Source organism: Emericellopsis cladophorae, assembly GCF_022114955.1.
Source record: "Emericellopsis cladophorae strain MUM 19.33 chromosome Unknown NODE_50_length_166691_cov_114_954254, whole genome shotgun sequence".
NCBI classification, from domain to species: Eukaryota; Fungi; Ascomycota; class Sordariomycetes; order Hypocreales; family Bionectriaceae; genus Emericellopsis; species Emericellopsis cladophorae.
Window position 1 is genome coordinate 73,376 of NW_026250975.1, and position 25,516 is coordinate 98,891.

Genomic DNA, 25,516 nt, shown 5'->3' on the forward strand with positions numbered 1-25,516 from the left:
ATATGCTACGCGAGGGTCAATCAAAGACGCTCGAGGGGAATATCATCGCTGCTCTCCCCGTCCCCATCCTTTGGCACTACCTGCAGTCTCGGCTCGTGGCCCTTTTTGCTGTCAGAGTGCAAGTCTAGCTTTGAATCGTTCTTTGCGGCGGAGTCGACACGGTCCGGCTCACTTTCGTCTGGCAGCCTGAAGAAGCTACTGGAGAGATGCCGTCGAGAATTGGCGGCTGCACTGGTCATTTTGTCGTCGTGCCGCGAGACATCGCGTCCACCGCTGGCGCCTGGCCCCCTTGCATACCCTGTCGACGACTCCCCATTGCCGCGCCCGCGAAACCAGCGCAGCACTTTGTTGAGCACGGGCAACAGGGTTGGGAGGCAGGCTGAGGTGATGCCTGCGGACATTTCGATGGCTGTCCAGCCAACGGTCGGGGTCAATGTGTAAGTAGGATCCGATTTGTCGTACGTAAAGAGAACGCTGGTACGGTAGGCAGATGCAAAGACAACGCTATTGATGTTAGTTGATCGTCGCCAAGGTAAGGGCATAGATGAGGTATGTGTGCATACAAGGACCCGAGGCCAAAAGCCGCCGTCAAACCGAGTTTCTCGCGCATTTTCAAGTTCAGCCGCCACACCTGCGGGATTGGCATGAGCAGAATGACAAGATCTGTAAAAATGGTCGAGATTGCGTTGGCGATCCACGTGCCAACCTGGTTGATGCAGTGGCCCGGGAGTTCCGGGTACCACAACTTCTCGACCGGGACGCAGATAAAGACGAAGAGGAAGGTGATGCAGACGACCCAGGCCATGACGAAGACGCCCACGATCCACGCCATCCTCTTGAAGTACGGAAAGCGGAAGATTCGGTAGTACATGAGGAGCAGGCTCAGTTTCGTCCACCCCAGATTGAACGCATAGAGGATTTCAGCGACAACGAGCCACTGGGCCATCATGACAATGTCGGTTGGGTCGACGAGGTCGGCATGTAGGCCCATGCCGCTGGCGTACATGGCAAAAATGAATCCAACAACAACGAGGTTCCAGCCCTGCATCCCAATAGTCAGTCAGCCGCTCGTCAGTAGAGCTCGGGTTCGCAAGCGGCACACCATCGAGAAGAGGATCATCCAGTCGTCCCACCAGAGCTTCTGGGAATTCAAACGTCGGCTCACTACGCGCAGGACGGTCGAGCACAAGGCGAGGACCGTCACGGAGACGACGACCTGAATGGTCCATGGCTGGAGATTGTCAGGGTCGAAGCCTGGCAACCCAGGCAGCTGGGATTCTGGGGGGATCGGCATGTTCAATGACGAGGGCGCTGGATGAGCAAGGAGAGAAACGGTCAGAGGTTTTGTGACATGTCGAAAGGTAGTCGGATTGTGATTAGTCGTCGAAGCGATGGCCTGTTCATGCGCGTTGGGAACAGACAGTCCTCCGTCACAGATGGGGTACGTCGAGAAGAAATCACGGGACTCCGGGCTATCCTTGATAATCATTACAGGTCTGCGGTCCCCAACTTTTCAACCTTCTCCTAATCAAGTAAGTAGTACTTCAGCCGTCCCGCAAGCCCCCCTTGCATACCGATGATGTGATGCGTTCCCTGTACCAGACTGGATTGCGGTCTGCGGACACGCTCTTCTGCAGGGCACGCCCACATGAACGGGTCACAACTCACGGATTCGACCGCGCAAGCAACTGCCACTGGAGCTGTCTCAGGCTTCACCTGACAAGTGACAATCGAGGCAAGAGAAAATTTCTCACATTGATGAACTTGCCGGTGGTGTCTGGACCCTGGTCACGGTGGTGCCCACCTTTGCCCAAGGTGGACTCGCTCTTCGTGCTAGACCTCTCACTGTCGAGGCTGGACGCCTCTTGGGACTCGGAAGCAACAATGGCCCACCCATAATTTCACCGGAGCCCGTCCCCGGGCCGCATCTTCGGATTGATGACACTCACAGCCGCTTCTCCAGCAACTCACAAATGGCCGTCGGTCTCACCCGCGCCTCCGCCCTCTGTGGCACCTGTGGTTCAGACTTTCAGTGGCTTGCAGTTGACAGTTTGACATTGGGAGTTAGCGCAGGGAGGCCGCTTGCTTCCCCGCAGAACCCCTCTTGCGCAATGCCCTCAACTCGGCATCGTCGCAGTGTCAGCTCTCCCAAGCGGAATCGTGCTCCCGCGCTCGATAATAAACCGCATGTCGATTGACGCCTCGTGTTGGGATCAAGATACTCTGTACCCAACACACTCTCCCCCCCCCTTTCCGTCACTGTCACCGTTCCCATCACCGTCACCGCTACCCTTCCATTGACCATGGCTGCGACCACAACCATCAAAGTGCCCCATCTGGGTGGCATTAGTGCCGGTTACCGTCTCTCGGGCGACCGTATCGACCCGGCCAAGCCCACCGTTGTGCTCATCAACTCCATGTGCACAACCTCCTCGCTCTACAACACCCAGTTTGACAGCGCCTCACTGACCAGCGCCGTCAACCTCCTGGCCATCGAGCCCCTCGGCCATGGAGCCACCAGCAGCACCGCAGAGCACTTTACGTACTGGGACTCTGCCGTCATGGCGCTGCAAGTCATGGAGGCGCTGGGGGTCAAGGAGGCTTTTGCCCTAGGCACGAGCCAGGGAGGCTGGATGGTCGTCCGCATGGCACTCCTGGCACCTGAAAAGGTCAGTGCCCTTCATAGTTTTTCCATGCCACGTGTACTACCCTGCATGTCGCACCGGACATATTCCGCTGACCTGATTCCGCGCCTTACAGATCCGAGGCCTCCTGCCATTGGGCACATCGATGGACTACGAGTCCTCAGCCTCTCGGGAGAAGGGTTGCTGGGATCCCAAGACACAGCTCATGCCCTTTTACGAGAAGTGGTCCACGCCGTCACCTGACTTTGTCGTCGACGAAGTCTGGCGAGGCATGGTTGCCCAGTTGGGCTTCTCCGCTGCGGTCACCCAGGAGACACTGTCCTTCTGGGACCAGACTCTCAAGGAGGTCTACAGCGGCGAGGCCGGGCGCAAGAAGCTGCGCATGGCCCTCATCAATCTCATGGAGCGAGATGGGCTCCTGTGTCGTCTTCGGGACATCAAGTGCCCTGTCTATTGGTTGCAGGTCGGTACTTCTCCTTGACCCGGTCGATGCGAGACATGCATGATCAATCAACTCACGTGTGAACAGGGCCCCGAAGATCCCGTATTCGGCAAGACGGTCCCCGCCGAACACATTGAAATGTTCACGGCGTCGCCTGAGGCGACATTGACCTTTGTTGACGGCGCAGGTCACTACCTCAATGCAACGAGCCCCAAGGAGACGGAGGAGGCCATCCTCAAGATGGTCCGCAAATACGCTTAGGCCTATGATGTTGCGCCAAAGCCTTTCATCTGCCTGACTGCTCGTGGAAATGTTTTCTCGTGCTGAATAAGCTCGTCAGATGTTGGGCAAGGATTTCTAGGCAATGGTCTCTAACATTTAGTACAGTAGAGGAGACGCGCCACCCACGTCGCTCTAAAACAAATCAAACATATAAACCGATCAGTGTCTGTGCCTTGCTTTGTACCCTTGTGTTCCCGTGCGAACAGGGGTGACATGTGTCTCCACATGGACACAAGGGTCCAGCATCACTTTTCGCTCAAGCCACTCATTTCTTCTTCTTTAGCTCTCCCATGCCCGGCCTTTTTGGTCCGGAAAACGCTGTTTGCTGCGGTTCTCTTGCCATTTGCTAATACTGATCTGCTCGTTAATTAAATCGACAGTGTTCCTTCTCGATCCCAGATCCTTGCGCTGAGCATGCGCTGAGCATGCCCTAATCCCCAAGCGGGTTTTTCTCTCTGCGTACGCATCTACCTCGGTCATCGGGACGGTCGGATAACACGAATTGGATCGCGGGGCTCGGGGTTAGCTCCACTAATCCCAACCGACCCGAATGCGAGTGAAAGCGAAATTCTAATTGGTGCCTGTCCTACAGACAACATCGTATGAGATGTTCTACCGCGAAGAAAATACACAAGTGCGCCACTGAATTAAGAAGGGCAGCACAATTACGTATTCTGCCATAGTAGAATATCGTGATATACTCAAGTATCCGTTCCCCAAGCGACATGTGGGCAAAGGGAGGTGAAGACACGAATGATATATTAGCAAACAGGAGTTAATTAGTAGCGAGAGAACTAACTTAGTAGCGAGAGAACCACAGAGCGGCAACAAAAATGACTGAAAAGCAACATAGCGCCAATTCCGCAAAGTAATACCATCATCATCTCTTGGCCTGCTCCCAAGACTTATAGTGGGCTCGAAAGCTCTCCTCAACTGGGCGGTACTTGAGGCCCAGCTCCCGGATGCTACTCCCGTTGCCGACCTTGAGAGGAATACTGAGACTTGCGGTGGACCACTTCTTTGAAATGCCAATGAAGGGGCCGGCGGCGTAGACCATCAGCCCCGGGGGGTTCCTGCATGGCAGCGCATTGGCTTTCGGATGCACGGGGCGCATGAAGTTGCCCACCTCTAGCAGTGAGGTTGTACGTTTACCTATGACAATAAAATACCCCTTGAGACTCGTGTCCTCTCTAGGCTTTACACGAGCCTGGGCCACTTCCCACACGTCGGCGACGGGATAGGACAGGTCGGTAACACCCATGCGGTTCTTGCCGGAACGGTATACTACAGTGCTTATCAAGGCTAGAAACTTTGATACTCTCGACGCCTTAACGTGAGCTTAATAAACCAATGGAAAATTCACATAACAGACCCGAAAGCAATGGCTAACACATATCCTATACATCATAGTACCCACTGTAACAGTAAAAAAATGTAGTACTTACAACCTACATGAGATAAGAAGTGATTGGCAACCTTCGTCAACAGACGTCTCATTGCTCGACTCAGCGACTCACAATCCTGGAACAGCGTGGACAGCCCAAGTCTCAGCTTAGCGCAATCCATTGCGACCCAATATGTGTCGGTCAATAGATCCCGATTGCCCGTTGGTGCTTTGGCATACCCTCAACGGTGTCCACTCTCTATTTCACTTAATTGTGTGGCAGCATTGGAAACGTTGACTATTTACTATAAACGCCATTACGCGCCATCGTATGATGAAACTAGCGGACATCTCCCTACATCGGTTTCAGCAGCAGTGAAGTCCCGGTTCTGTTGAAGCCATGGCGTTCGAGACAAAGTTCCTCGGGACAGTCAACGTTACCAAGTCAGCTGTAGTCGACGTGGAGTATGAGAGTCCTCAGAACACCACCATCTATTACACACATGTACAAGCATGGCGCCTATTTAGGAACGAAAATCAGTGTGCCGTTCAGGGGCTGAACACAGAAGAATTTTCTCCACTCTCGCAATCAAAATGATGAGCAAACAGATCTCAACGACTGCTTGCAGTGTTGGGAAATATGTTCAAAGCAGACGTGAATACAGTGTTTAATAGGAAGGAGAAAGTAGTAGTAGACCAAAGGACTAGGATTCGAGCTCACACCTGGATCCTCCGGTTCCACAACAACCACACCGAGTGTGCTAGTGCCATTGCTCCAGGGGCAAATGATCGGGCACTGTTTGAATAACGAGTGTGAATGTACGAGTACTGGCGATAATGTCTACCGGGCTACATGTACGCACGGCATCGTAGACCGGGGGATAGTGGGTTCGTTATTGTCGGGGCATGGGGGATGTCGCGACTCCTGCCGAGTCTCTCTGGTATTTTCATCCCATTTCGCAAAGCAAGTAGCACTCTTAGGTGTCAGGCTACCATTTGAGGCTTCCTGGACCGTCTCCGTGCATTGTGAACGCAGATCAAGTGATGGCGATGCGGGCTGCAAGAAAGCCTCACACAGGCCCTCTGGCGTTGGGCTGAAGCTCGCAACCATCATAAAGATTCTTTTACAAGCAGCACAACAATTCTATTCCATTTTCTTCGCCATTTGCTTTCTATTCACGCTGTCGTGCATAGTTGGCGTGAAGATGGCCAGTTAGCTCTATCTAGACGCAGAGTAAATTGCTGGCCCAATTTTCCCCTGAAAACCACGCTATGAAGCCTGACAGAGGGGACAATCAGAGAAATGATGACAGAGTCAAGTTTCCTATCAAACAGCCTCACGTCTTGTCGAATGTCCTAATGTCCGGGCTTCTTTTTGTTCAAGTGAGGCGCGTAGAAAGTGCCCTCCACCTCGACAATGTCGTCTTCATTCAGTCGATCAACCTCGATAATCGTTCGGGGCGGGTACGTGTTCGCGTCGTCGCCCCAGAGCTCAATCTGCACCTCATTGCACATTGGTCGGTACCTGTACATGTCGGTCGTGTAAACGACGACTCGGACACAGGAATACAGGTCAGCCCCCACCATCTCAGCGAGCGCAGCCATGTTCTGGTATGCTTGGCGAACACGTGGAAGACCGACGGGCGCAAGAGTGCTATTCTCTGGGTGAATGCCACGCATACCTGCATCGAAAGTAAGCAATCATTTCCAGACAGTCTTGCTTATTATCACAGGGAGGATGAGGCCACAGACCGGCAATGTACAGGGTATCTCCGGCCTGCGACATCAAGCTCCATGGCCCAGTCGTGTTGAAAAAGTTAGAAGGATTGTAAATTGAAACGCCGGATTTCGAGGTAAAGTCGGGCTCAATGAGCGCAAAGGACAGTCCAAGCATGGGCACGAGGGAAAACGCTCGAGGACGCATGGTGCGGTACAGTCGACGTGTTTTCTGGCCAAATTTGGGCGGTGCGCACGACGGGGGGAACAAATATCTCCTGTTGAATAGGAATCTTAGATTGACTCGGGGTCTGGGGCTATTGAGATTTATTAATAAATCGATTCGGGTCTCTTGCGAACCACCAGTCCACCATTGACCACACGTTATCCGAACCCCTGCTAATCCTTTGAGCTTAAAACGTGGGACTTTTTGCCGATCCGACGGACTGGACAAATAAGACGCTGCCGATTGATAACAGGCCAAAACATCCAAATCGCCACTCCGTGGCTTCAATTCAAGGATGGTCCAGATATTGACTTTCCCGACCTCCACAGGGCTCAAGCCATTTGAATCCAAGCTTTCAAAATCTCCTATCTGGAGGCAGCCTACAGGGCCTTCTCAATGAATGCTACTTTCAATGTCCCTGACTGTCGACAGTGTCACTGACGCCATGTCTGCAGGGTAGCCCACCCTCGCACCTGTTCTGCGCAACTCATGTGCTTGCGTGCCGGACTGATACAAGGCTGCGTTTTGTATCTAGGTGGAAATCATCGCTCTCCATATATCGTATACATTGGGTACCTATTGGAATTTGAAATTCAGGCTCCCCAGGCCTGAAATGTAATTGAGATCGGTTTGTTTGAAAGCTATCTGACAACATGAACAAGAGTCTCTGTACTGCATTTATCCCTCTCGCACTTCACAAAGCATATCCGGAGCTGTTATACGCCGTCCTTCCCTTTATTCAACAATAGTTTAACCGCGTAATTGCACATTTCAGAAAATGTCGCGACAACGTCAGATGATCAAGCGCATACTACGTACAATGGGGCGCCACACTGGGCCTATCATATCGAGCCCACCCGCTTAAAAGGGAAGTAAGTTAAGTAGCACGAGTCAAGGCCGGCCACCACTACCACTTGTTTAACTGTCCGTTATTGTGTGTGGCGTGGCAATAACGACTTGTGGCAACATGGCGCGGTCTCCAGTCCCCTTGTATGCTCGCTCCTTTGAATCTGCTCCACAGTGGCTCGGCATCTCAGCAGCTCATAGCACCTCGTGCGGAGAAAGTACAAATTCTCTTGGACAAATGGAGGCAAACCCTGTCCAAGATTAGTGATAGGGGGCTGATTCATCGTTAACATCAGGCTGGGATGTACAGGATTCGTGGTACGAATCACGAACGTACCACAAGATATCCACATTAGAGCAATAGAAGGTCTGTTCTTTCGGAAGCTTTCATTCGGCCCCCCTTTGTAACACCGCGTCATGCGAAAGAAGGCATGCTATCCCAGCCACTGACGACCACGTCCAGCTTTTCCATATAATCCACATCTCCTGCTGGGTCGAGATCATCCATAGCCCAGGCCCTCTGGATCATGTCCTTCACCATTGCCGTCCCCGCCGTGGGCTGACTTGCCTGCGTCTTCTCAAGGCAATCAAGAATGACTATTCGCTGCTTGTCTGTACGCGCCTCGCATGCGATGATGAAAACCGGAAAATTGTACTTCAGAACACCCATTGTCGCCAGCATGGCAAAAGCTGCACCAGCCCACGTCGCGAGCTTTGGTGAGCTTCCCGAGAAGTTCCGAGACGCCCTCTCCAGATAGATAAGTGCTGCGAGGCGATAAAGTTCCATGACAGCAAACATGCGATGCTGACTGGGTGCTGATTGACTCAAGTCCATTCGCTCCTCTTCAGGGACGTGCTTGCCGTTGAAAATGCTCTCTAGCTCGTGCTCAAGACTCTCGAGCTCCCTTCTGTATTGAGAACTGTGATATTGGAGATGGGATGAATCGACAATGCTTTGAAATACATCCGCTAACAGCCACAGGACTTTGTGGCTTGAGGGCAATTCGTGGGTCATCTAAAAAAAGATTTTAGTCGTCGACACATGGTACAGATGTTGTCCGTTTGTGTCAGTCCCAAAACCAGAAATCCTTGGGCGACTCACTGGTGAGGGATACTGGAGAAAGGCTTTCATGGCTTTGGTATTGGCACGCATGCCGTCTTGAGGATGCCTCGATCGAACTACTCCCGCCACTTTCGATCTAGGTTTTGTCCGCCAATGTTTGAGGCTGAACTGAGCAGGCACGTCGTGGTGATAAAGCCAGTTTGTGACGCCGATGAACTCACTGGACACAGTCGTCTTGTCCAGATCCCCAGCCTGGATGAGCCTTTTGGCGCCTCTAAGATACAGAAACCATGGCCCTGCCATTCGGTAGTTCCCGTGAATCTGTGACATGCCACATGTCAGTATTCAGCTACGTGACGGATAGCAGAAACTTAATCATTTATCGAACTTCATTGGCCCGTGAAACTGGATGACTTGCCTCCAGAGAACACAGCAACATGCCAGCAGCCACGTGTTGAGTAACCTGTGAGCCTTTGATCCCCACACTCGCCGATTTCTCCAGCGCACGCAAGGCTGCACCTTGAAGTCTGATGGTCTCTTCGGTTGGGCCGTGGCGAAAAAGAGAAGAGATAGCCAGAGTAGCATACAGGACGCCTCGCGTTGCTGCCGAGTCGTCATGGAAAGCCAGCCGCGTGAGGATGCCGAGCAGAGTCTGGGACATAACGTCGCACGAAATTGCTGACGAGGCTATGAGCTGAACTAATAAGCTTGAATGAGTCATCCAGCATCATATGTAGACTATGGCTCACGTCTTACAATATTGGAGCAGGGTGTGATGAGACACATCAAGCCTCATAGGAATCCATGACAAGCGCGACGTCAAGGACAGACGCGAATCGACAGGCTCGGGGCCCTCTCGTCGTTTATAAATGCTTGAGTTCAACGTTTTCCTGCCAGATATGGAAGATGACTCACTCCGCATTACTTGGTCTGCTGAGATGTAGAGATGGGTGTGAATGTCTTCGACTCCAACATTTATCCACCGAGAGGACTTGACCTGAGTGGCAGGGTGGCTTGAAGTAGGACGTGCTCTGGGCCCGACAATCGACCTTTTTCCATCGTTTGGTTTTGGCCATGACAAGTTTTTCTTGTATGCTGGACACGATCTTCGTGCCTGCTCACAGCTCGTACAGTGCGGCAGTTTTCGGTCGCATCGAAGCTTCCGCTCTGTCAGGTTCGCCCACCAAATCAGCTTCCAAGTTTGAAAGATTGCTAGTATCTGAGTTCTGGGGCTTTCACCCACCTCTACAGGGTGCGCAGGCTGGCCGAGCCATCGGCCATGAGCACATCAGACAGCGATCCAATGAAAGCGCCGTGCCGTCGGGTACCGGGTTGAGGTCAAAGCACGACGAGATGAAGCAACGCAAGCCTTGGAAACTCGAAGCGCTTAAGCGAAAACGTTGCCAATAACCCTGATTTGGCAAAGAACCTTTGTCGCGGTCGCGGCGCGTTGTGATCAAGACAAGCGAGCTGTGCGACGAGAGATGGCGACTGGAGGTCGTTTGCTTGTGGAGGCAGCGGAGATTACAAATGCTGCAAGGTGTATGCTGACCGTATGACGTTACGCTAGACCCGATTTCTACCCCCACAGTGTATCCTTTTCCAGAGCTTGGGCAACTTTTTCCCGAAGCTAATGCCGCTCCACGGGCGGACACTATTACCTTGTTCACGAATTGAGCTCCTTGGATATGGAAGTCGGCGGACACTGCGCCAAAGGCCTTCGAGAACTCTGATGATCAAGAGCTCTCAATGAGCAAATAGCTCGGTATGATTACCAATGCCACCTGATGCACGGAGGCCGAAAGTTGCAAAAGCCCGGGAAGCGTGCGTATAAATATGGCCACCCTGCAGCGACAAATACCAGACCACTCAGTCTCAATCTCTCATTAACTACCCAGCTTGCATATCACACAAAATCGAACAAATCCCTTTTTGAATACTTCCGTCCTCCACATCAATATTTCAGAATGTCCTCTTACGTTGTTGTCGGAGCATCGCGAGGCCTTGGCGTGAGTTTGGTCAAAACCCAATTTGCTGATGTGGGCGTGCACTGACGAATAGCGTTGAGTTTGAATACCTCAAACAACTTTCTGAAAACCCCGAAAATGTTGTCGTCGGCCTCGTCCGTAATGTGCAGGCCACCAAAGAAAAGGTTGCTGCTGAAATCAATCGACCCAATGTCCACATCTTCTATACCGATCTGAACGACTACAAGACACTCCCTGTATGCGGGTATCCACATCATATTATATGAAAAATGCTCACGACGAGACCAGGGAGCTGTGGAGGAGACCTCCAAGGTCAGTGGCGGCAAGCTGGATGTCCTCATCGCCAATGCGGCCGTTGGCGGAGACCACTTTGACCAAACGCTGAGCCAGCTGTACGTGAACGAGCTGCTCTATGTTGCCGAGGAGAACTGACGCAAATTGCAACAGAGGCAGCGACCCTGGGAAGCTTGAGAAAGACTTGACGGATTGTTTCCGCCTCAACGCGGTTGCGCAAGCCCACGCGGTCAATGCTTTTATGCCTCTTGTCCTGCTGGGCAAGGCCAAGAAAGTGATCATGATGACGACAGGCATGGCCGACGTGGACTTGGTGAGGAAATACGATATATGGATGGCCGTGGGCTACTGTGCTTCGAAAGCAGCCCTGAACATGATCATCGCCAAGTTCAGTGCCGAGTACCGCGAAAAGGGTGTCCTATTTCTGGGCATCTCCCCTGGCGTGGTCGATACAAGTGCAACCGACACCGACGGCTGTGAGTTCTTACATCTCATGTTTTGTGAAATGCCATTGCTGATTGTTCTTCAGCCAAAGATCCCACGAACCCCGCTTTGTCAGCGCTGGGGGCGAAGCTGCTCGAGTACGAACCAGGGTGGAAGGGCGCGATTACAACCGAGGAGTCAATCAAGAAGGTCCTGTCCGTGACTGAGAAAGCGAGTGTTGAGGATGGCAATGCTGGCGACTTCTTATCTCACTTTGGTAACAAGAAGTGGGTGTAAGCTGCGTGAGGCGCCATTGCAAAGCATGGATCATGACTACGACAGTCACTGGCTTTCACACATGCGGGGGTTGAACTTGAATAAGTGAAATGTGCAATTGGACATTATGCACTCGCTTGGGAGGCATGTCCAGTGAAAGTTGGCATTAAAGATTGTATATCTGGCAGTAGTTGGCACGTCAAGTAGAACTCAACATGTATCAAGTCGAAATTGCTCCCGAGTGCAACATACTGCCATCGGGGGAATAGTACAGGCCACACGGAACCGGTCAGCAACTGGGGATTGCATTTACACATCCGACTTGCGGTCATGGGAAGTCTCCACCTCGGCGGTCTCCACCTCAGGCTGCTTCTCCTTCGCCATGTAGTCGAGCTGGTCGACCTCGGCATTCTCACCGTCGAAGATTCGGGCAATCTCTTCCAAGGTGGGACCCTTGGTCTCGACGTAGAAGAAGTAGACAAAGGCAAGCTCCACGGCGATCCAGGCCTAGAGAAGAATGTATTAGCCTGTCGTTCTCAAGAGCAATGTGCGCTTTCATTAGAAACATAGGAAAACACGTACCGTGTAGAAGCACCAGAAATTCCAGTTGTTGGGCAGGTTCTGGAGAGCAATAGGGTTCGTCTGGTTGCTGATGGTGAGGGCGACCTGGATGAAGAAGTTCATGATCATGAGACCACGGGCACGGAGCCTAAAGGGGAGGATCTCCAGAGCGTAGGCGACGATCAGACCAGACCAGGCGATGGAGTAGCACACGTCGAACATCCAGATGAGGGCGATCTGCGGATAGCCCAGGCGCTTGATCTCGGTCTTGCCGGTGGCCTCAAAGCGGGCAGCGACAACGGTCCAGGCCAGGAACATGAGCAACATGCCTGAAAAGAGTATCAGATAAATGTCTGAGAGTGTTTCCATGACGTAGGCAAGTTCACTTACCGACAGTGGCTGTCAAGAAGAGTGGGCGACGACCGAACTTGTCAATACCAAAAGCGCAACCAATGGCGACGAACAGCTTGAGCATGTTCTCTCCACCGTTGAGACCTGTCTTGGCAGCCTGATCTGTGATACCAGCGCCCTCATAGATCAGGTTGGAGTAGTTGCTGATGAGCGCGTTGCCAGAGTACTGAGAGATGATACCTAGAGAGATAAGGAGCATGAGGCGGTAGCGGTTGCCAGGTGTCCTGAGGAAGTCGAGGTAGCTGCTGGTCTTCTTGGCCTGGTACTCGAGGGAAATTGTGTCCTTGATCTCCTTGTACTCAAACTGCACCGTTGCGTTGGTGGTGTCGCCGTTGGCGTGGTACTTGGCGAGGATGCCGAGGGCTTCTTCGTGTCGCTCGCGGGACATCAACCAGCGGGGGGACTCGGGAATCCACCAGAGAAAGGAAAGCTGGATGAAAGAGGGCACCGCCTGAAAGAGGGTGATGGTTCGCCACGACCAGTCGTTCGGGATGTTAATCGTGCCGAGGCCAATGAAGGAGCAGACTAGGGGGGGATCTTATCAGTCTCTCGATTCTTTTGCAGATCATTCGCTTTAGAAAGGCCACTCACTGGTCGCTCCCAAGTTCCAGAGACAGTTGTAGATGGCGGTAACGATACCACGGTGCTGAGGGTGGCAGATCTCAGTGAGCAAGACAGGGCAAGCCAGCTGCGCAAGCGAGTTGCCGAAACCAACGAGGAACCGGCCGCCAAGGTACACTGTAGCACGGATTGTTAGCTACTGGCATGCGCGAGAGGAAAGGGCCACATACTGCCCATGCCGTTGGTGAAGGTCGAGAGGAAAGCACCAAGAACCATGATGAGGCAACCGAGAGCAATCGGGACCTTGCGACCAAAATGATCGGCCAAGTATGGGCTGTAACAAAGAGCGGTCGTTAGCCGGAATGATCCAGTTTGCCATGTCCATTTTGGCACCCGTAACTCACGCGAATGGGAAACTGGCAATGCTACCAATCTGGTAGATGGCGTTGAGAATGCCTAGCCTCGAGCCCCTGGGTTCGTCAAAGTATTCCTGCCATTCGTCCATGACTTGGGAAGCGTTCAACATGGAGCTGATGGCGTGTTAGTTCCCCTTCTGTTCCTCGTGGTAGCTTCAAGCTGGCTTACCCATCGTAACCCGTCGTAGCAGAGCAGACGCAAAGAACCGCGGCATAGAAGTAGAGCTGACGCATGCCAGGGTCCTTCCACCACTTTACCTTGGCCAGATGAGGGGCCTCGGCCTGGGCAACGGCGGCCTCATGCTTCGCGTTTTTCGCGTTGCCGAATGCGAACCCCATGATGAAAGTTGATTCGGGGTGCGGTCTATGGATCAGAGTTGAGAAGGTTGAGAGAAAGGAAGATTGCCGCAGCGAATTCAATGACCAGTAGCGAGCACTACGATACAGGGAGACGAGTAGTCGATGCGATCGTGGCAGCGGGTAAGTATTATATACTGGTTCCTGGGCACAAAAGGCCCGAGTAACCCCAACAGCGGGTACATGCATGTGCAGTTAATATCTGAAAGCTCCGGGAGCGGGCATTTGCGCACTTGGCATGGCATTTGCCAGGAGGTATCTGCTTTGCCATGCCCCAGCGTTCTGTTTGGTCGGCTAATCTGACTGGCGCGACCTCAAAGCGTCGGAATGTGGGCTGACATGGCATGGGGTGGTAGAGATCCACTACCATGCGGCCAGTCGCGGCGGTTGTGGATAAATGAGCGTGTGGGGGAGAGCATGGGCCGAATTCCCCAAACTCCCCACACTGACAAGGTTAAAGTCGCGTTTTACCCGGATCAATCAAACACCGGGCCTGTGGGGAGACTCGCCCTCTCCACTGTCTCCAAGTCCAGAACAACTGGCCCGGAGTCGATGCAGTCCCTGGCTTGAGGCTTGAGCCGAGGCTCAGACGCCTCAAGCGGGTGACTCGAGGCACATCGCAATATCACCCGGGACTGGAAATGGACTCTGGAGTTGAGCAGGACTCGAACGAGCGTCAGACCTCTCTTCTGATCTTCTGATCTTCTGATCTTCTGATCCTCTGATCCTCTGATCCTCTGATACCCGGGGCCAGAGGCTGCCGCATTACATGTCAGCACTCAGACAGACACAGCGGAATAACGGCGCGACGGATCAGACGGCCACCGAGCTGTCAGCTGTCCGCCCTTCCATCCCCCGAGCCCCTATGCACAGACTGATGAACATTGCGCAAGTCACGTTGTTAAAATTTCGCCGAGAAGAGACGGCAATTCTTGGCGTTCAAAGTATTCATCTCGGCCGAGGTGGCAATCAGGCGGTCGTGAGAAGAGAGCCCAAACGCCTGCGCAAACGATGATGCTCACATGCATACTCCAGTCACCGTTGTCCCGGCACACCACGCCTCATTGCTTTAACCGGCACGGTACGTACATGCACAACGGGAAGTGCAAACCCGATTGGTTCGAGGTCGTACGTGCCTACACCGCTGTTGGCATCGTGATTGCGCCCAATCATGAACGTTGGAGGCCACGGGCAGATTATTAGACTGGACCTTTGCTCTCCGTAGTCTAGGATTGTTTTCAGGGTGACTATCTACGTCCACGACTTTGGCTCCCTGGCTGCACGCGGACAAGTGGGCCTTATGAATGGAATCGCTGTTGGTTGTCAAGGACTCAAGACATTGGCCGCTTTATGGAGTGCGGACACAAATAGCCTAAATTCAATCTCAAGGCCACACCAGGACTGGCTTCACAACCTCTCCCAGGCGCATGTCCTCCAGGGCCTTGCTGAAATCGGAGACATTGTAGAACTTCATAATCTTCTCGTAAGGAAAGACGCCCTTCCTCTTCCACGCAATCATGTCGAGCGCGTACTGCTGGGGGACAACATCCCCCTGCACGCAACCCAGGATCTGCTTCCCGCTGTTCATCAAGTCGAGCATGGGGATATCCCAGGTGTCAGTGGGAGCGGACATGCCTACAGGTATGATCTTGCCGCCATTGCAGGCAAAGTCGTAAGAGGCACGAGCGAGAGCGCGCACCCCAGTCGTGTCGAGCGACACGTGCACGCCGCGCCCATCAGTGATCCTGCGCACCTCTGCGGTCAGGTCAGTCGACTCTTCAGACGTGTTCACGGTGTGCGTCGCGCCGAGTGTCTTGGCTAACTGCAGCCGAGACTCGTTTTTGTCAACCGCAATGATTCGTCGACAGCCGCGCATGCTTGATGCCTAAGGATGGAAAGAATCAGCTCTCTCCTCTCTCTCTCTCTCTCTCTCTCCCCCCCCACTCCCTTCTTCTCCTTCGTATATGCTCGCACCAGCTTGCTGTAACTGTCAACGGCTCATTACTCACCATGATTGCACTTAGTCCAACACTACCGACACCGATTATGGCCACGTCTTGTCCGGCCTTGACGGCCCCAATGTTCAGCATCGCTGCACTCCCAGTCTGCACGCCGCAGCCGAGAGGACCAAGATACTTGAGCTCTTCGTCGCTCTCGACCACGCCGCGTAGATTGACTAGGCACCTCGCCTTCACGACTGCCCGGCTCGCAAAGCTGGACTGACCAAAGAAAGAGCCGCCAATATCGCACCTGTCACTACCCTCGGACTGATAGACCTCCCTGTCGGCCACAAAGTTCAGGCGGAACATGTCTGCGCAGTGTGCCGGATGGTTGTCCTCGCAGGCGTAACACGCACCACAGCTCGTGAACGACAAAAGGACGGGGTCGCCCACTGACAACTGGGACACTGAAGAACCGGTCTTCTCGACGTAGCCGGATCCTGGTAGTGGAAAGCAGTAAGTATCAACACCGTCAGCGTCCATAAAAAAGTGAAAGTACCTTCATGTCCCAAGACTCGAGGATAGTAGACGGGGCTGCTTAAGTTGTCGCCCAGTGCTGCTGGGGCGTCTCCAATGTGCACGTCGGCCAAGCAAATGCCGCTTGCGATGACACGGACGAGCACCTCATCATCTAGCAGCTCACGCGACTGGACTGACCCCAGCTTCCATTGCCCCTTGCTCAAAGGGCCGTGGGCAACCAGAGCCAACCCTTGCGAGATTGAATTATGGCTCATGTCCGAAAGATTTGACTTGAATCGTGAGGCCATCAAGGTGCCTGGGGTACCAGAATTGTTGTAGATGAATACAAAGTGCGTATTTCGACCGAAAGTATGAACGATACTCGTCCCGGAAACAAGGGAATCGGCGCGTTTCGGAGAATATCTGTTCACACCTGCATCATGTACCTGTCTGCAGCCTCATAGCCTCGCGACTGGCTCCGCGGGGAATTCGAGAAGTCTGGGGAATCATGGTGGACTTCGCTTCGCTGCTGACTCAGGAGCCAGGGCTGTATTACAGAGTACATTCTTGCGAACCAGACTACTAATAGTAAATCGTGGCCTCCTCGACCATTTCGCCTTCTGCTTTCACGCTCTTCAGTTGCTTGCCAGCCAGCTTCTAGACGCGCGCGTCTCCCTACGTGATACAACGATTGCATTACTTTGAGATAAGACTCGTACCTCGTTTTCAGGAACACCCGATTTACCCCGAGCTAGAGCGGTGCTCTGCTGCTCTGTTTGACGCCCGGAAACCGACCAGAGGAAGCTTGCTCCTCAGCAGCAAGCTACTGGATATGACGCTGACGCTACTCAGTGCCATGGCTAAGCTAGCCCAGACAGGATCAAGTCGCGTGTATGAGCCATTGGTCTTGATTGGATACAGAACACCGGCTGCAATAGGCAGGGCCACAAGGTTGTACACACTCGCCCAGAGGAAGTTGAACTTGACGCGCCTGAAAACGACACAGCTGAGCTCGATCAATATGAGCAATGTGTCAAGGTCCGACTTGATCAGGACGAATCCGGCAGCAGAGATTGCCACATCGGATCCAGCGCCAATGGCGATTCCGACGTCGGCGGCTGTCAATGCTGGCGCATCATTTACGCCATCGCCAATCATCGCCACAATCGCGCGTTTCGATGTCTGGTTCTTGAACGCAAAACGGCTCTTTTGCCGCTTTGGTTGACTCCGTTGAAGATATTTGACCTTGTCGGCCTTCTGCTCCGGTAGCACACCTGCGATGATGCGGCCTGGGGGGATAGATACCATAGCTCCCACGGCCTCTGCTGTCTTGGCGTTGTCTCCTGACAGCATCCAGACATCGACGCCGCGGTCGTGCAGCGAGGCCACCACAGACTGCGCTTCTGCGCGAACGGGATCCGAAGAGGCAAAGACAGCAGCTGGCTCCCAGGGTCTATCTCCTTCGATTTGGCGCGAAGCGACGAGAATCACGGACTTGGCCTGGTCTTTCCACGAGTCCAATGTCGCGGCGGTCGAAGCATCAAACTGGACCTTGTGGTCATCCATCAATCTCTCGTTACCAACAATCATCTCCATGCCGGAAAGGGTATCGTCGGGAGGGAAGACTGCCATCATGCCTTTTCCAGGGATCTCTTGCACCTCTCGCGGTGTTGCGCCCCTGGATCCTCTCTGCTCGCACCAGGCCACCAGAGCCTTTGCAATCGGATGGCTGCTATTGCGCTCCACCTCCCCAACGCCTGACAGTAAGCGATCAGAAACCTGTTCATTGGTACCGTTCTGGAGCAAGAGATATTCAGTGATCTTCAAGTCCCCGCCCTCGGTGAGTGTGCCAGTCTTATCGAAGACAACAATGTCAATGTCGCTAGCTTCCTGGAAAGCCTCGCCACCACCCTTGGCCAGTATACCGTGCTTGGCGGCAAGCCCGCCACCGACAAAAAGGGCCGTTGGTGCTGCGAGGCCAATTCCACACGGGCAAGCAATAACGAAGACGGCAATGGCGAATTGCAGCGACCAGAATGGCCAGCCTCCGACATTGACGTCTTTGTAATCGTCTGGCAGCCGACCTGACTCACCAAGGCCTAGCCATGTGGCCCAAATAACAATAGCAAACAGCGTCACAAAGGGAACAAAGTATCCAGTAATCGTGTCTGCCAGTCTCTCTATTGGAGCGCGCTTGGCCTGGCCTTCTCTGACGACACGAATGATATTATCGAGCAAGGATTCGCCGGCTGCACCCCGAATCCGTATCGTGACAGCCACGCCCTTGTTGACAGTGCCGGCGTAGACGTCATCACCCACTGTCTTCATGATGGATCTTGACTCGCCAGTCAGACTCGCTTCGGAGAACTCAGCCTCTTTGTCGAGCAGTGTCCCGTCCCATGGCGGTGATGATCCATGTACCACGACAACAGAGTCCCCAGACTCGAGTGTATCTGTTGGTGCATGTACTCGCTGTCCGGATGGAGTAACCAGGAGGGCCTCTTTCGGTCGCAGTTGGCCCAACTTGGTCACTGCTTCTCCCGTCTTGGCTTTGCTGTAGGCCTCAATCATACGACCAACCAGTAGAAACATGGTGAGGAAAATGACAGAGTCAAAGTAAGAGGTCATCTCAGGCGTGTCCGTCCCATGTCTTCTCAGAGAGGCAGAAATGGCCAGCTGTGCAATAGATGCCGCATAAGCGATTGTCGTGGCAAAGGAGACTAGCATGTCCATGCTTCCAAAGCGGTAAAAGCGTCGGAGAAGAGGGACTGGGCTCCCTGGCTTCCACATCACAAACAGGTCTTTGATGGTACGACGGTGGAAGACATCGGCTCCAAAGAAGTAGACTGGGGTTGAAGTCACCAGCAACGCCCACTCGGCCCGTGACACGCCGTGCCACTTCTCCATCAGGTACATGCGATTCGGGTCGTGCTCCGAGACCAGCAACATGAACACAATGCCAATGATGAGACCTGGTATAGCAGCCGCAATGGCCAAGAGTAAGCGATAGAGTAGTTGTCGTCTATTGTGCGCGTGTATCTGCTGCGATCGTTCTTCGACAGTGGGCGGGTGATGAATGGCTGCATCCAGAGCTGGATCAGCAGACGTGATGGCGGAGAGTATCGTTCGGATCGTAAAGTCAGGTGCCCTAGGACTGTACGACACTGTCATGATGGGAGATGCCAGAGTGGGCGTTTCGTCAATCGTGACCGTCGGTTCCATGCTTTGGATTGCCCCAATGACTCTATCAGGGCAGTGCTCGCAATACATGTTGCTCACCCGTATCGCAAGAGTCCTTCGAGTAGGTTGATTCTTGATCGCATTGATGTTCACCACGTCACTGAGCCTCGCATCATAACCGCTCGCCTTGATGGTGTCGAGGATTTCTTGCAGGTGACTTTTGCCCTTGAATTCGACCGTCGCGCTACTGGCGACCAGACTCACGTTGGCTGTCTGCACCCAACCGTGCGCTTCAACAGCCTTCGTTATCTTGCCCACACACGAACTGCAACTCATTCCGTAGATGGAAACCTCCGCACGCCAAACATCATTTGGAGCCTCTGGACTATTCGGTGCTCGTTTGCTGTCCAAGATCTGAATATTGTCAATGCGCGCATCATAGCCGATATCTTCAATGAGACGGATGATGTCCTCGGCCCTGTCCGTGCCGCGAAAACGAACCACTGCCGATCGATTCAACAAGGAAACATCCGCCGCCTCAATCCATGGCTCAGCCGTCAATGTTTCGCTGATTTTCCCAACGCAAGAACTGCAGCTCATCCCATCGATTAACAATTCGACTTGGGAAAGCTGGGGGGCAGATGCTGGAACCGCGTCGTTGACGGCGCCACCAAGTTCGGCTGTCGGAGTGGCTTGAGCCGGACTCGTTGTCGGATACCCATCTGAACCTGGCTTGAGCTTCATTTTGCACTCGAAACAGTTGTCGATGTGACGCTGCTTGGCTCGACGTTGTCGAATTCGCCCCACGACATTCCATGGCTGGGCCGGATGGTTGAACCAGGCACCAAGCACAAAATCCTCACGCTGAGCGCTTTGATCTGCAGTATTCGATCGCGTCGCGTCCTGGGCTCTCAACTGAGCTTCTGGATCAACAGCGATGGACTGGACCTCGTAGCCAGAATTGCCCAGCGCCAATGCCATGGCTTTGATGCTAGCTTGGGGCCCATGGCGGATAAGAACGCTATGGGAGGGAATGCAGGTCTCTACAATGGCGTCTGGCTCGATTCTTCGGATAGTTTTCGCGATGAAAGATGCGCAGGTCGAGCAATGTGCACCGGGTACAAGGAATGTCGTCGTCGTGCGCGGCTCAGCGCTCGTTCCTTCAGAACGTTGCTCGGGATGCATCCTGAACCCTGGTGGAGGATGATGAAAGATTTCCAGTTGCTGAGCCCGAGGTGGGATGAGAATCAAGGTCGTTTGAAATGGTGAAAATCTGAGCAGGTAGTGAAGAGCAAGGCCCCTCCAAGTCGTTCTTTTTGATTGATGTGAAGCTCCAACTGGGCGTGTAGTAAGCTTAAAAGTTTTTCAGCCTCATTGATCGTAAAGATGATTCAAGTTTCTTCTCAGAAGTCGGCAATCTGAAGAAACACTGCTGGTGCGACTTGTGGTTTGTACGTGACTGGGTGCGGTGATTGTGCGTCCAGTGACTCCAGTCATCGATGAGTGGCGAGTCAACGACCAGTCCCCCTACCAGCCCCACTACACTGCGGCACAAATCTCGCAGCGGCTTATTTGCGGGGTCTCGCTTCGTACATTTCGCGTTGGTGACAAACCCGCAAATGCACGACCAGGGTTGGAACAGTTCACAACGCTCTGGCAGTAACTGGCATCGCTGGTGTGCCATACAGGTTAAATGAAATGATCGTACAGATATGAGGGTGATCAATGGCACGCCTTGCCAAACCTCCTAAGCTTATAGTAGTTGTATGGCAATGGTGCGAGAAACCCAGCGATCGTGGAGACCAGTGCAGCTGCCCAGAACGAAGGAGAATCAAACTGAACAGCGCCGCCCATGAGATGGTAATCTACCATGTTCTCCGCGACTTCCATCGTCAACATGGATATCATACTCATTCCGGCGGCTGTCTGTGCTGCAACCTTCCAGGCCAACTTGTCGCGACCGTATCTCAGCAGAGTCGTCTCCAGCAAGAGAGACGTGGTGATGCCGCTGGCCACTAGGCGGCAGAACGTTAGCGTGATGGTCTTCCATTGCGAGCGACGGCAACACGTACTGGATAATGCCATGATGGTGGTCATGCCCAGTTGCGGATGCGCGGATTGAAGGTACCACATTGCACTGAAATCGCCAGTCGTGCAACCAACCAGACAACGTGTCGTGTTGACCGCAGCTCTCTTCCAGGCCGATCTCAGGGACCAGAAGCCCGGGTTGGGACTCGGGGTTGAAGTTTTTTGGCACGCTGGCTTCTTCTCGCATTGGCGATTCCCCTTTCGCGTTGTTGCGATGACGCGGCTAGCGACTTTGTACGGTGTGCTCCATGGCGAGAATGAATCTGGGGTGCACGAGAGCCGCGACATACATCTCATCGGTGATTTAAATATTGGTGTGCTTCGAATCAACAACATCTTGGGCGGCTTTGTTGGTGTTTTGAGTAATGTGTCTGCGCGCTTTTGAGTCGAGGGAAAACAGATTTGCGTGCACGCAATGTGACGCGACACAAGTTGACCAAGCTCTTGAACCAAATCCAATAATTATATTTAAGGGGCGTGAAATCTCGCCGCACACACTTGTCAACTATGTAGCGCGATCTTCATTCTAAGGAAGATTCTAGGATATATGCATAATACAATATTTTGGTTACATTACCTATACATGAGGCAGCGCGTGGCGGCATTGATCAACTGAACAAGTGAAGGTCAAGGGTAGCCTGATCCTATACTGTATCCTGCTCGTCGACGTGGAAGACAGGCGCCGATTGATCCGCTGCTCTGTTATTTAGTCATCGACTTTCTCTCCCTCTTTGCTCTTTGTTCCACTTGTGTCGCCTGCCTCAAGACCTTTTTTCGCTGGTTTTTTGACACTTCTCATCTCCAATCCCGCAATGCCTATAACGGTCGCAGCGGTCAACCCGAGTCCAATGTACAAAACAGTCCTGATCGCCTCATTGTAGCTGTGGAGGGCTTCGGCTCGATAGTCGGCGGGAATGTCGCTGAATATCGCATTTGCACCACCGAGTGTGACAGATTTTGACTCAAACCCTGGCAAGCGGGAGAGGCGCGAGATGAGCTGGTTGTTCAGCACGTTGGTCCCCACGGGGACGAAAACGGTCGCTCCCATGAGTTGACCGAACATCATCAGTGAGGTACCAATGGGAACATCTTCTGTCGGCAGCGTTGTTTGGGCGGCTAGATTGGGCGCTTGAAAGCATATTCCGAGGCCGAAGCCAGCCAGGATCTGATAACCGATCCACTTGCCCGCGCCCGTGTCAATGTGCAGGGTCGTCAGGAGACCGGCACCAACCGTCATCAAGCACGCGCCGATGATTGCTGTGGGGGTGTAATATCCAACCCGCTGCACAAAGAAGCCGTTGCTCATCGTACCGAGAACCATGGAAAGCATGAGGGGGAGGAGTCGGATGCCCGAGTCCACGGCAGACACATTCTTGACGACCTGGAACCAAATGGGCAGGAAGTAGGCTACACGTACAATTAGAATCGACAGTCGTGAGGCGTGACACTGGGGCGTACTAAGAATGTACATGCTGCCTCCGATGAGGATGATGGCACAAAGCCCAAAATATGTGCTGCGCTTTTTGATGACCCTGCCAGGAATGGTGGCGGTTCGAGGTAAAAGCACCTGTGCAGCAATAAAGGCGGTAGCAAAGACGCCCACGAGCGTCAACAAAGCAATGATACGACTGCTGCTCCACTTGTTTCTGTCAGTACGAGGAACAGGACTTTAGACGGTGAAGGAGGGACCCTCACAGCATATGTTTGTCCTCCCCACTGTAGCGCCAGCACAAGACATGCCATGGACCCTGTCAGCGCAAGCGTACCGACTCCATCAAGTTGCTTCAGTTTCTCCAGAAGAGGCGTATTGATCTTGTCCCTGTCGGGGACTTTGAGACAGATGGCGATGACGACCAGGGCAATGGCGCCAAAGGGGAGATTGATGTAGAAGCACCATCTCCAAGTGACGTGAGTGGTGAAGGCGCCGCCGACAAGGGGCCCGATGATGGAGGCGATCCCAAACAGTGCACCAAAGAAGCCCTGTATCTTTGGACGTTTCTCCAGGGGTACCGCAGCTACTATGACCATGATCTGTTTTCAAAGTTAGTGACCGCTGCTTGCCCAGAAAGCATGCTGCGTTGAAACTTACACATCCCACCATGATGCCGGCTGATCCCATACCCGCGATGGCTCGGCCAGCAATGAAGACGTCTGAAGCAGGCGCAGCACCGCAGACGACCGAACCAATCTCGAAGAGAAGCACGCTGCATAGCAAGACGGATCTGATGGGATAGAATATGTAGACCTTCCCGACGAGCAACTGCAGCGCCACTGAAGTCAACGTGTACGCGCTGTTGTACCATCCGACGTCTGGTAATGAGTGGAATTCGTCTGTGATGGCGGGGGTGGCCTGTAGAAATGATCAGCCGTTGACTTCCACTCCGCGTTGCGAACTTAGAGGATAGAGCATAAGGATATACCGTGGATATGATTGTCCTATCCAGCGCGATGAGGAACACGCTCACAAAGACAGACGCGATGAGGAGGATCACCCTGGCCTTGGGTTGTAACGGGGCCGGTGCGGACGGGGTTTCCTGGGGTGCTGGTGCAGTTGATAGGGGGCTGGCGGTGTCACTTTGAACAAATGTTGGATTCGAGGCTGATGGTTCTGCACGACCAGCCGCAGTGTCGGTTTCGGTCTGCTGCTGGGTGCTCATCTCTGATGGCCGGTGGTGGCTTTTTGTCAAAGGATTCGTCTGTGCAGGTTTGGCACTGCCGCTCATGGTCGATCCAAGTTACAACACTGATATGTGAAGGATACTCGACAGAAGGTTTATGGTCCCTCTCGACTCTATGAATTATATACCTACATCGTTGAGATTGAGTATTGTAAGCCTCGTGCCGGGCCCGAGCAACGCACGATTTTCTGCCCGGTTCAAGCCGTCGTGAACTGGTGAATGCTATCACCAACATGCTCGTCGGCTTTTTCTAACAACCGGCAAGGGTGCGACGGACGCGCTGACGCCGCTGAGACACGGCCGGACTGATTGACGGACCGCCTGACGCTAGAGTCCCGGATAAGGCGGCATCTTGTTGGATTCCCATCCCAACTCACCAGTCGCGACAATTATTAGGCATTGCTTGACCAATAGTGCGCGCTGTGCGTGGTTTCGACGCGGCGAGGAGAGTGGAAACGGCCGAGTTGATGCTGAGAGGCAGAGAGCACTCGGGCCTTACTAATATCCGATGTGGCCCGTGTATGTAATATTCACCAAGCATGCGAGTCTGCGACAATCCATCTGTCCTTCACATTCATCGATTCTTTTCTCCGTCCAAACCCGATGTGCGCTGCTACGCATGCTATCACCGCCCGGAACAATTGATTCACTGCATGCTCACGACTAGACCGATCAATCGGGATCATGGACCTGGATTTGGATTCGGCGTCTCGACTACAGCCGCCCACGGCATCATCAGTCAAGGCAAACCAGCGAGTCCTCGCCTGTGTGTTGTGTCAGCAACGCAAAATCAAGTGTGATCGCAAGTTTCCCTGCTCGAACTGTAGCAAGAACCAAGCTCCTTGCGTCCCCGCGGCACAGAACCGTCGTCGGAAACGTCGCTTCCCAGAGCGTGAGCTGTTGGAGAGGCTGCGTAGCTATGAAGACCTTTTGCGCCAGAATAAGGTACAATTCAAACCATTGCACCGAGATCTAGGCTCAGCCAATGCCAAGGGCCAACCACATAGCAATGACGCCTCTGACGACGACCCAGCGGATACCAAGACTCCAGCTTCTCCTCAGACTACGACCAAGCCAGAGACAATGTATGAGGCAAGGTGAGTCGCCGTCTTTTAACCTCTAGGGTGAATTTGACGAGGTGGTAGGAGTATCTGGCAGGCTATGAGACACAGCGTACGATTGGCCCCTATTACCTCATGGCAACCGATACTAATTATGTC

At 53.3% G+C, this 25,516-nt stretch overlaps 10 protein-coding genes across 10 annotated transcripts; 2 read left to right on the forward strand and 8 right to left on the reverse strand.

Annotated features, from left to right (window-relative positions):
- Positions 1-20: 20 nt before the first annotated feature.
- J7T54_007765 (uncharacterized protein) lies at positions 21-1,294 on the reverse strand (the record flags this gene model as incomplete). The annotated part of the gene is made up of 3 exons (XM_051508864.1): positions 21-504; positions 564-1,042; positions 1,103-1,294. 3 exons carry the CDS (start codon positions 1,292-1,294, stop codon positions 21-23), a joined length of 1,155 nt encoding a protein of 384 aa, XP_051360094.1.
- A 1,009-nt stretch (positions 1,295-2,303) lies between these two features.
- Positions 2,304-3,348, forward strand: J7T54_007766 (uncharacterized protein; the record flags this gene model as incomplete). The annotated part of the gene is made up of 3 exons (XM_051508865.1): positions 2,304-2,669; positions 2,761-3,108; positions 3,175-3,348. The coding sequence occupies 3 exons, from the start codon at positions 2,304-2,306 to the stop codon at positions 3,346-3,348; spliced, it is 888 nt and encodes a 295-aa protein (XP_051360095.1).
- A 901-nt stretch (positions 3,349-4,249) lies between these two features.
- On the reverse strand, positions 4,250-4,630 carry J7T54_007767 (uncharacterized protein; the record flags this gene model as incomplete). Its single annotated transcript, XM_051508866.1, has 1 exon — positions 4,250-4,630. The coding sequence occupies one exon, from the start codon at positions 4,628-4,630 to the stop codon at positions 4,250-4,252; it is 381 nt and encodes a 126-aa protein (XP_051360096.1).
- A 1,479-nt stretch (positions 4,631-6,109) lies between these two features.
- Positions 6,110-6,358, reverse strand: J7T54_007768 (uncharacterized protein; the record flags this gene model as incomplete). Its single annotated transcript, XM_051508867.1, has 1 exon — positions 6,110-6,358. One exon carries the CDS (start codon positions 6,356-6,358, stop codon positions 6,110-6,112), a length of 249 nt encoding a protein of 82 aa, XP_051360097.1.
- A 1,598-nt stretch (positions 6,359-7,956) lies between these two features.
- On the reverse strand, positions 7,957-8,694 carry J7T54_007769 (uncharacterized protein; the record flags this gene model as incomplete). Its single annotated transcript, XM_051508868.1, has 2 exons — positions 7,957-8,449; positions 8,657-8,694. 2 exons carry the CDS (start codon positions 8,692-8,694, stop codon positions 7,957-7,959), a joined length of 531 nt encoding a protein of 176 aa, XP_051360098.1.
- A 1,877-nt stretch (positions 8,695-10,571) lies between these two features.
- J7T54_007770 (NAD(P)-binding protein) lies at positions 10,572-11,606 on the forward strand (the record flags this gene model as incomplete). Its single annotated transcript, XM_051508869.1, has 5 exons — positions 10,572-10,613; positions 10,673-10,828; positions 10,881-10,984; positions 11,040-11,362; positions 11,416-11,606. 5 exons carry the CDS (start codon positions 10,572-10,574, stop codon positions 11,604-11,606), a joined length of 816 nt encoding a protein of 271 aa, XP_051360099.1.
- A 288-nt stretch (positions 11,607-11,894) lies between these two features.
- On the reverse strand, positions 11,895-13,873 carry J7T54_007771 (uncharacterized protein; the record flags this gene model as incomplete). Its single annotated transcript, XM_051508870.1, has 7 exons — positions 11,895-12,092; positions 12,168-12,475; positions 12,537-13,082; positions 13,149-13,295; positions 13,349-13,452; positions 13,523-13,648; positions 13,704-13,873. The coding sequence occupies 7 exons, from the start codon at positions 13,871-13,873 to the stop codon at positions 11,895-11,897; spliced, it is 1,599 nt and encodes a 532-aa protein (XP_051360100.1).
- Positions 13,874-15,275: 1,402 nt separating this feature from the next.
- J7T54_007772 (Aryl-alcohol dehydrogenase) lies at positions 15,276-16,658 on the reverse strand (the record flags this gene model as incomplete). The annotated part of the gene is made up of 3 exons (XM_051508871.1): positions 15,276-15,713; positions 15,901-16,331; positions 16,391-16,658. The coding sequence occupies 3 exons, from the start codon at positions 16,656-16,658 to the stop codon at positions 15,276-15,278; spliced, it is 1,137 nt and encodes a 378-aa protein (XP_051360101.1).
- Positions 16,659-17,091: 433 nt separating this feature from the next.
- J7T54_007773 (ATPase) lies at positions 17,092-20,511 on the reverse strand (the record flags this gene model as incomplete). The annotated part of the gene is made up of 2 exons (XM_051508872.1): positions 17,092-20,008; positions 20,144-20,511. The coding sequence occupies 2 exons, from the start codon at positions 20,509-20,511 to the stop codon at positions 17,092-17,094; spliced, it is 3,285 nt and encodes a 1,094-aa protein (XP_051360102.1).
- Positions 20,512-21,252: 741 nt separating this feature from the next.
- J7T54_007774 (uncharacterized protein) lies at positions 21,253-24,275 on the reverse strand (the record flags this gene model as incomplete). The annotated part of the gene is made up of 6 exons (XM_051508873.1): positions 21,253-21,545; positions 21,603-21,667; positions 22,473-23,025; positions 23,385-23,649; positions 23,708-23,968; positions 24,039-24,275. 6 exons carry the CDS (start codon positions 24,273-24,275, stop codon positions 21,253-21,255), a joined length of 1,674 nt encoding a protein of 557 aa, XP_051360103.1.
- Positions 24,276-25,516: the final 1,241 nt, after the last annotated feature.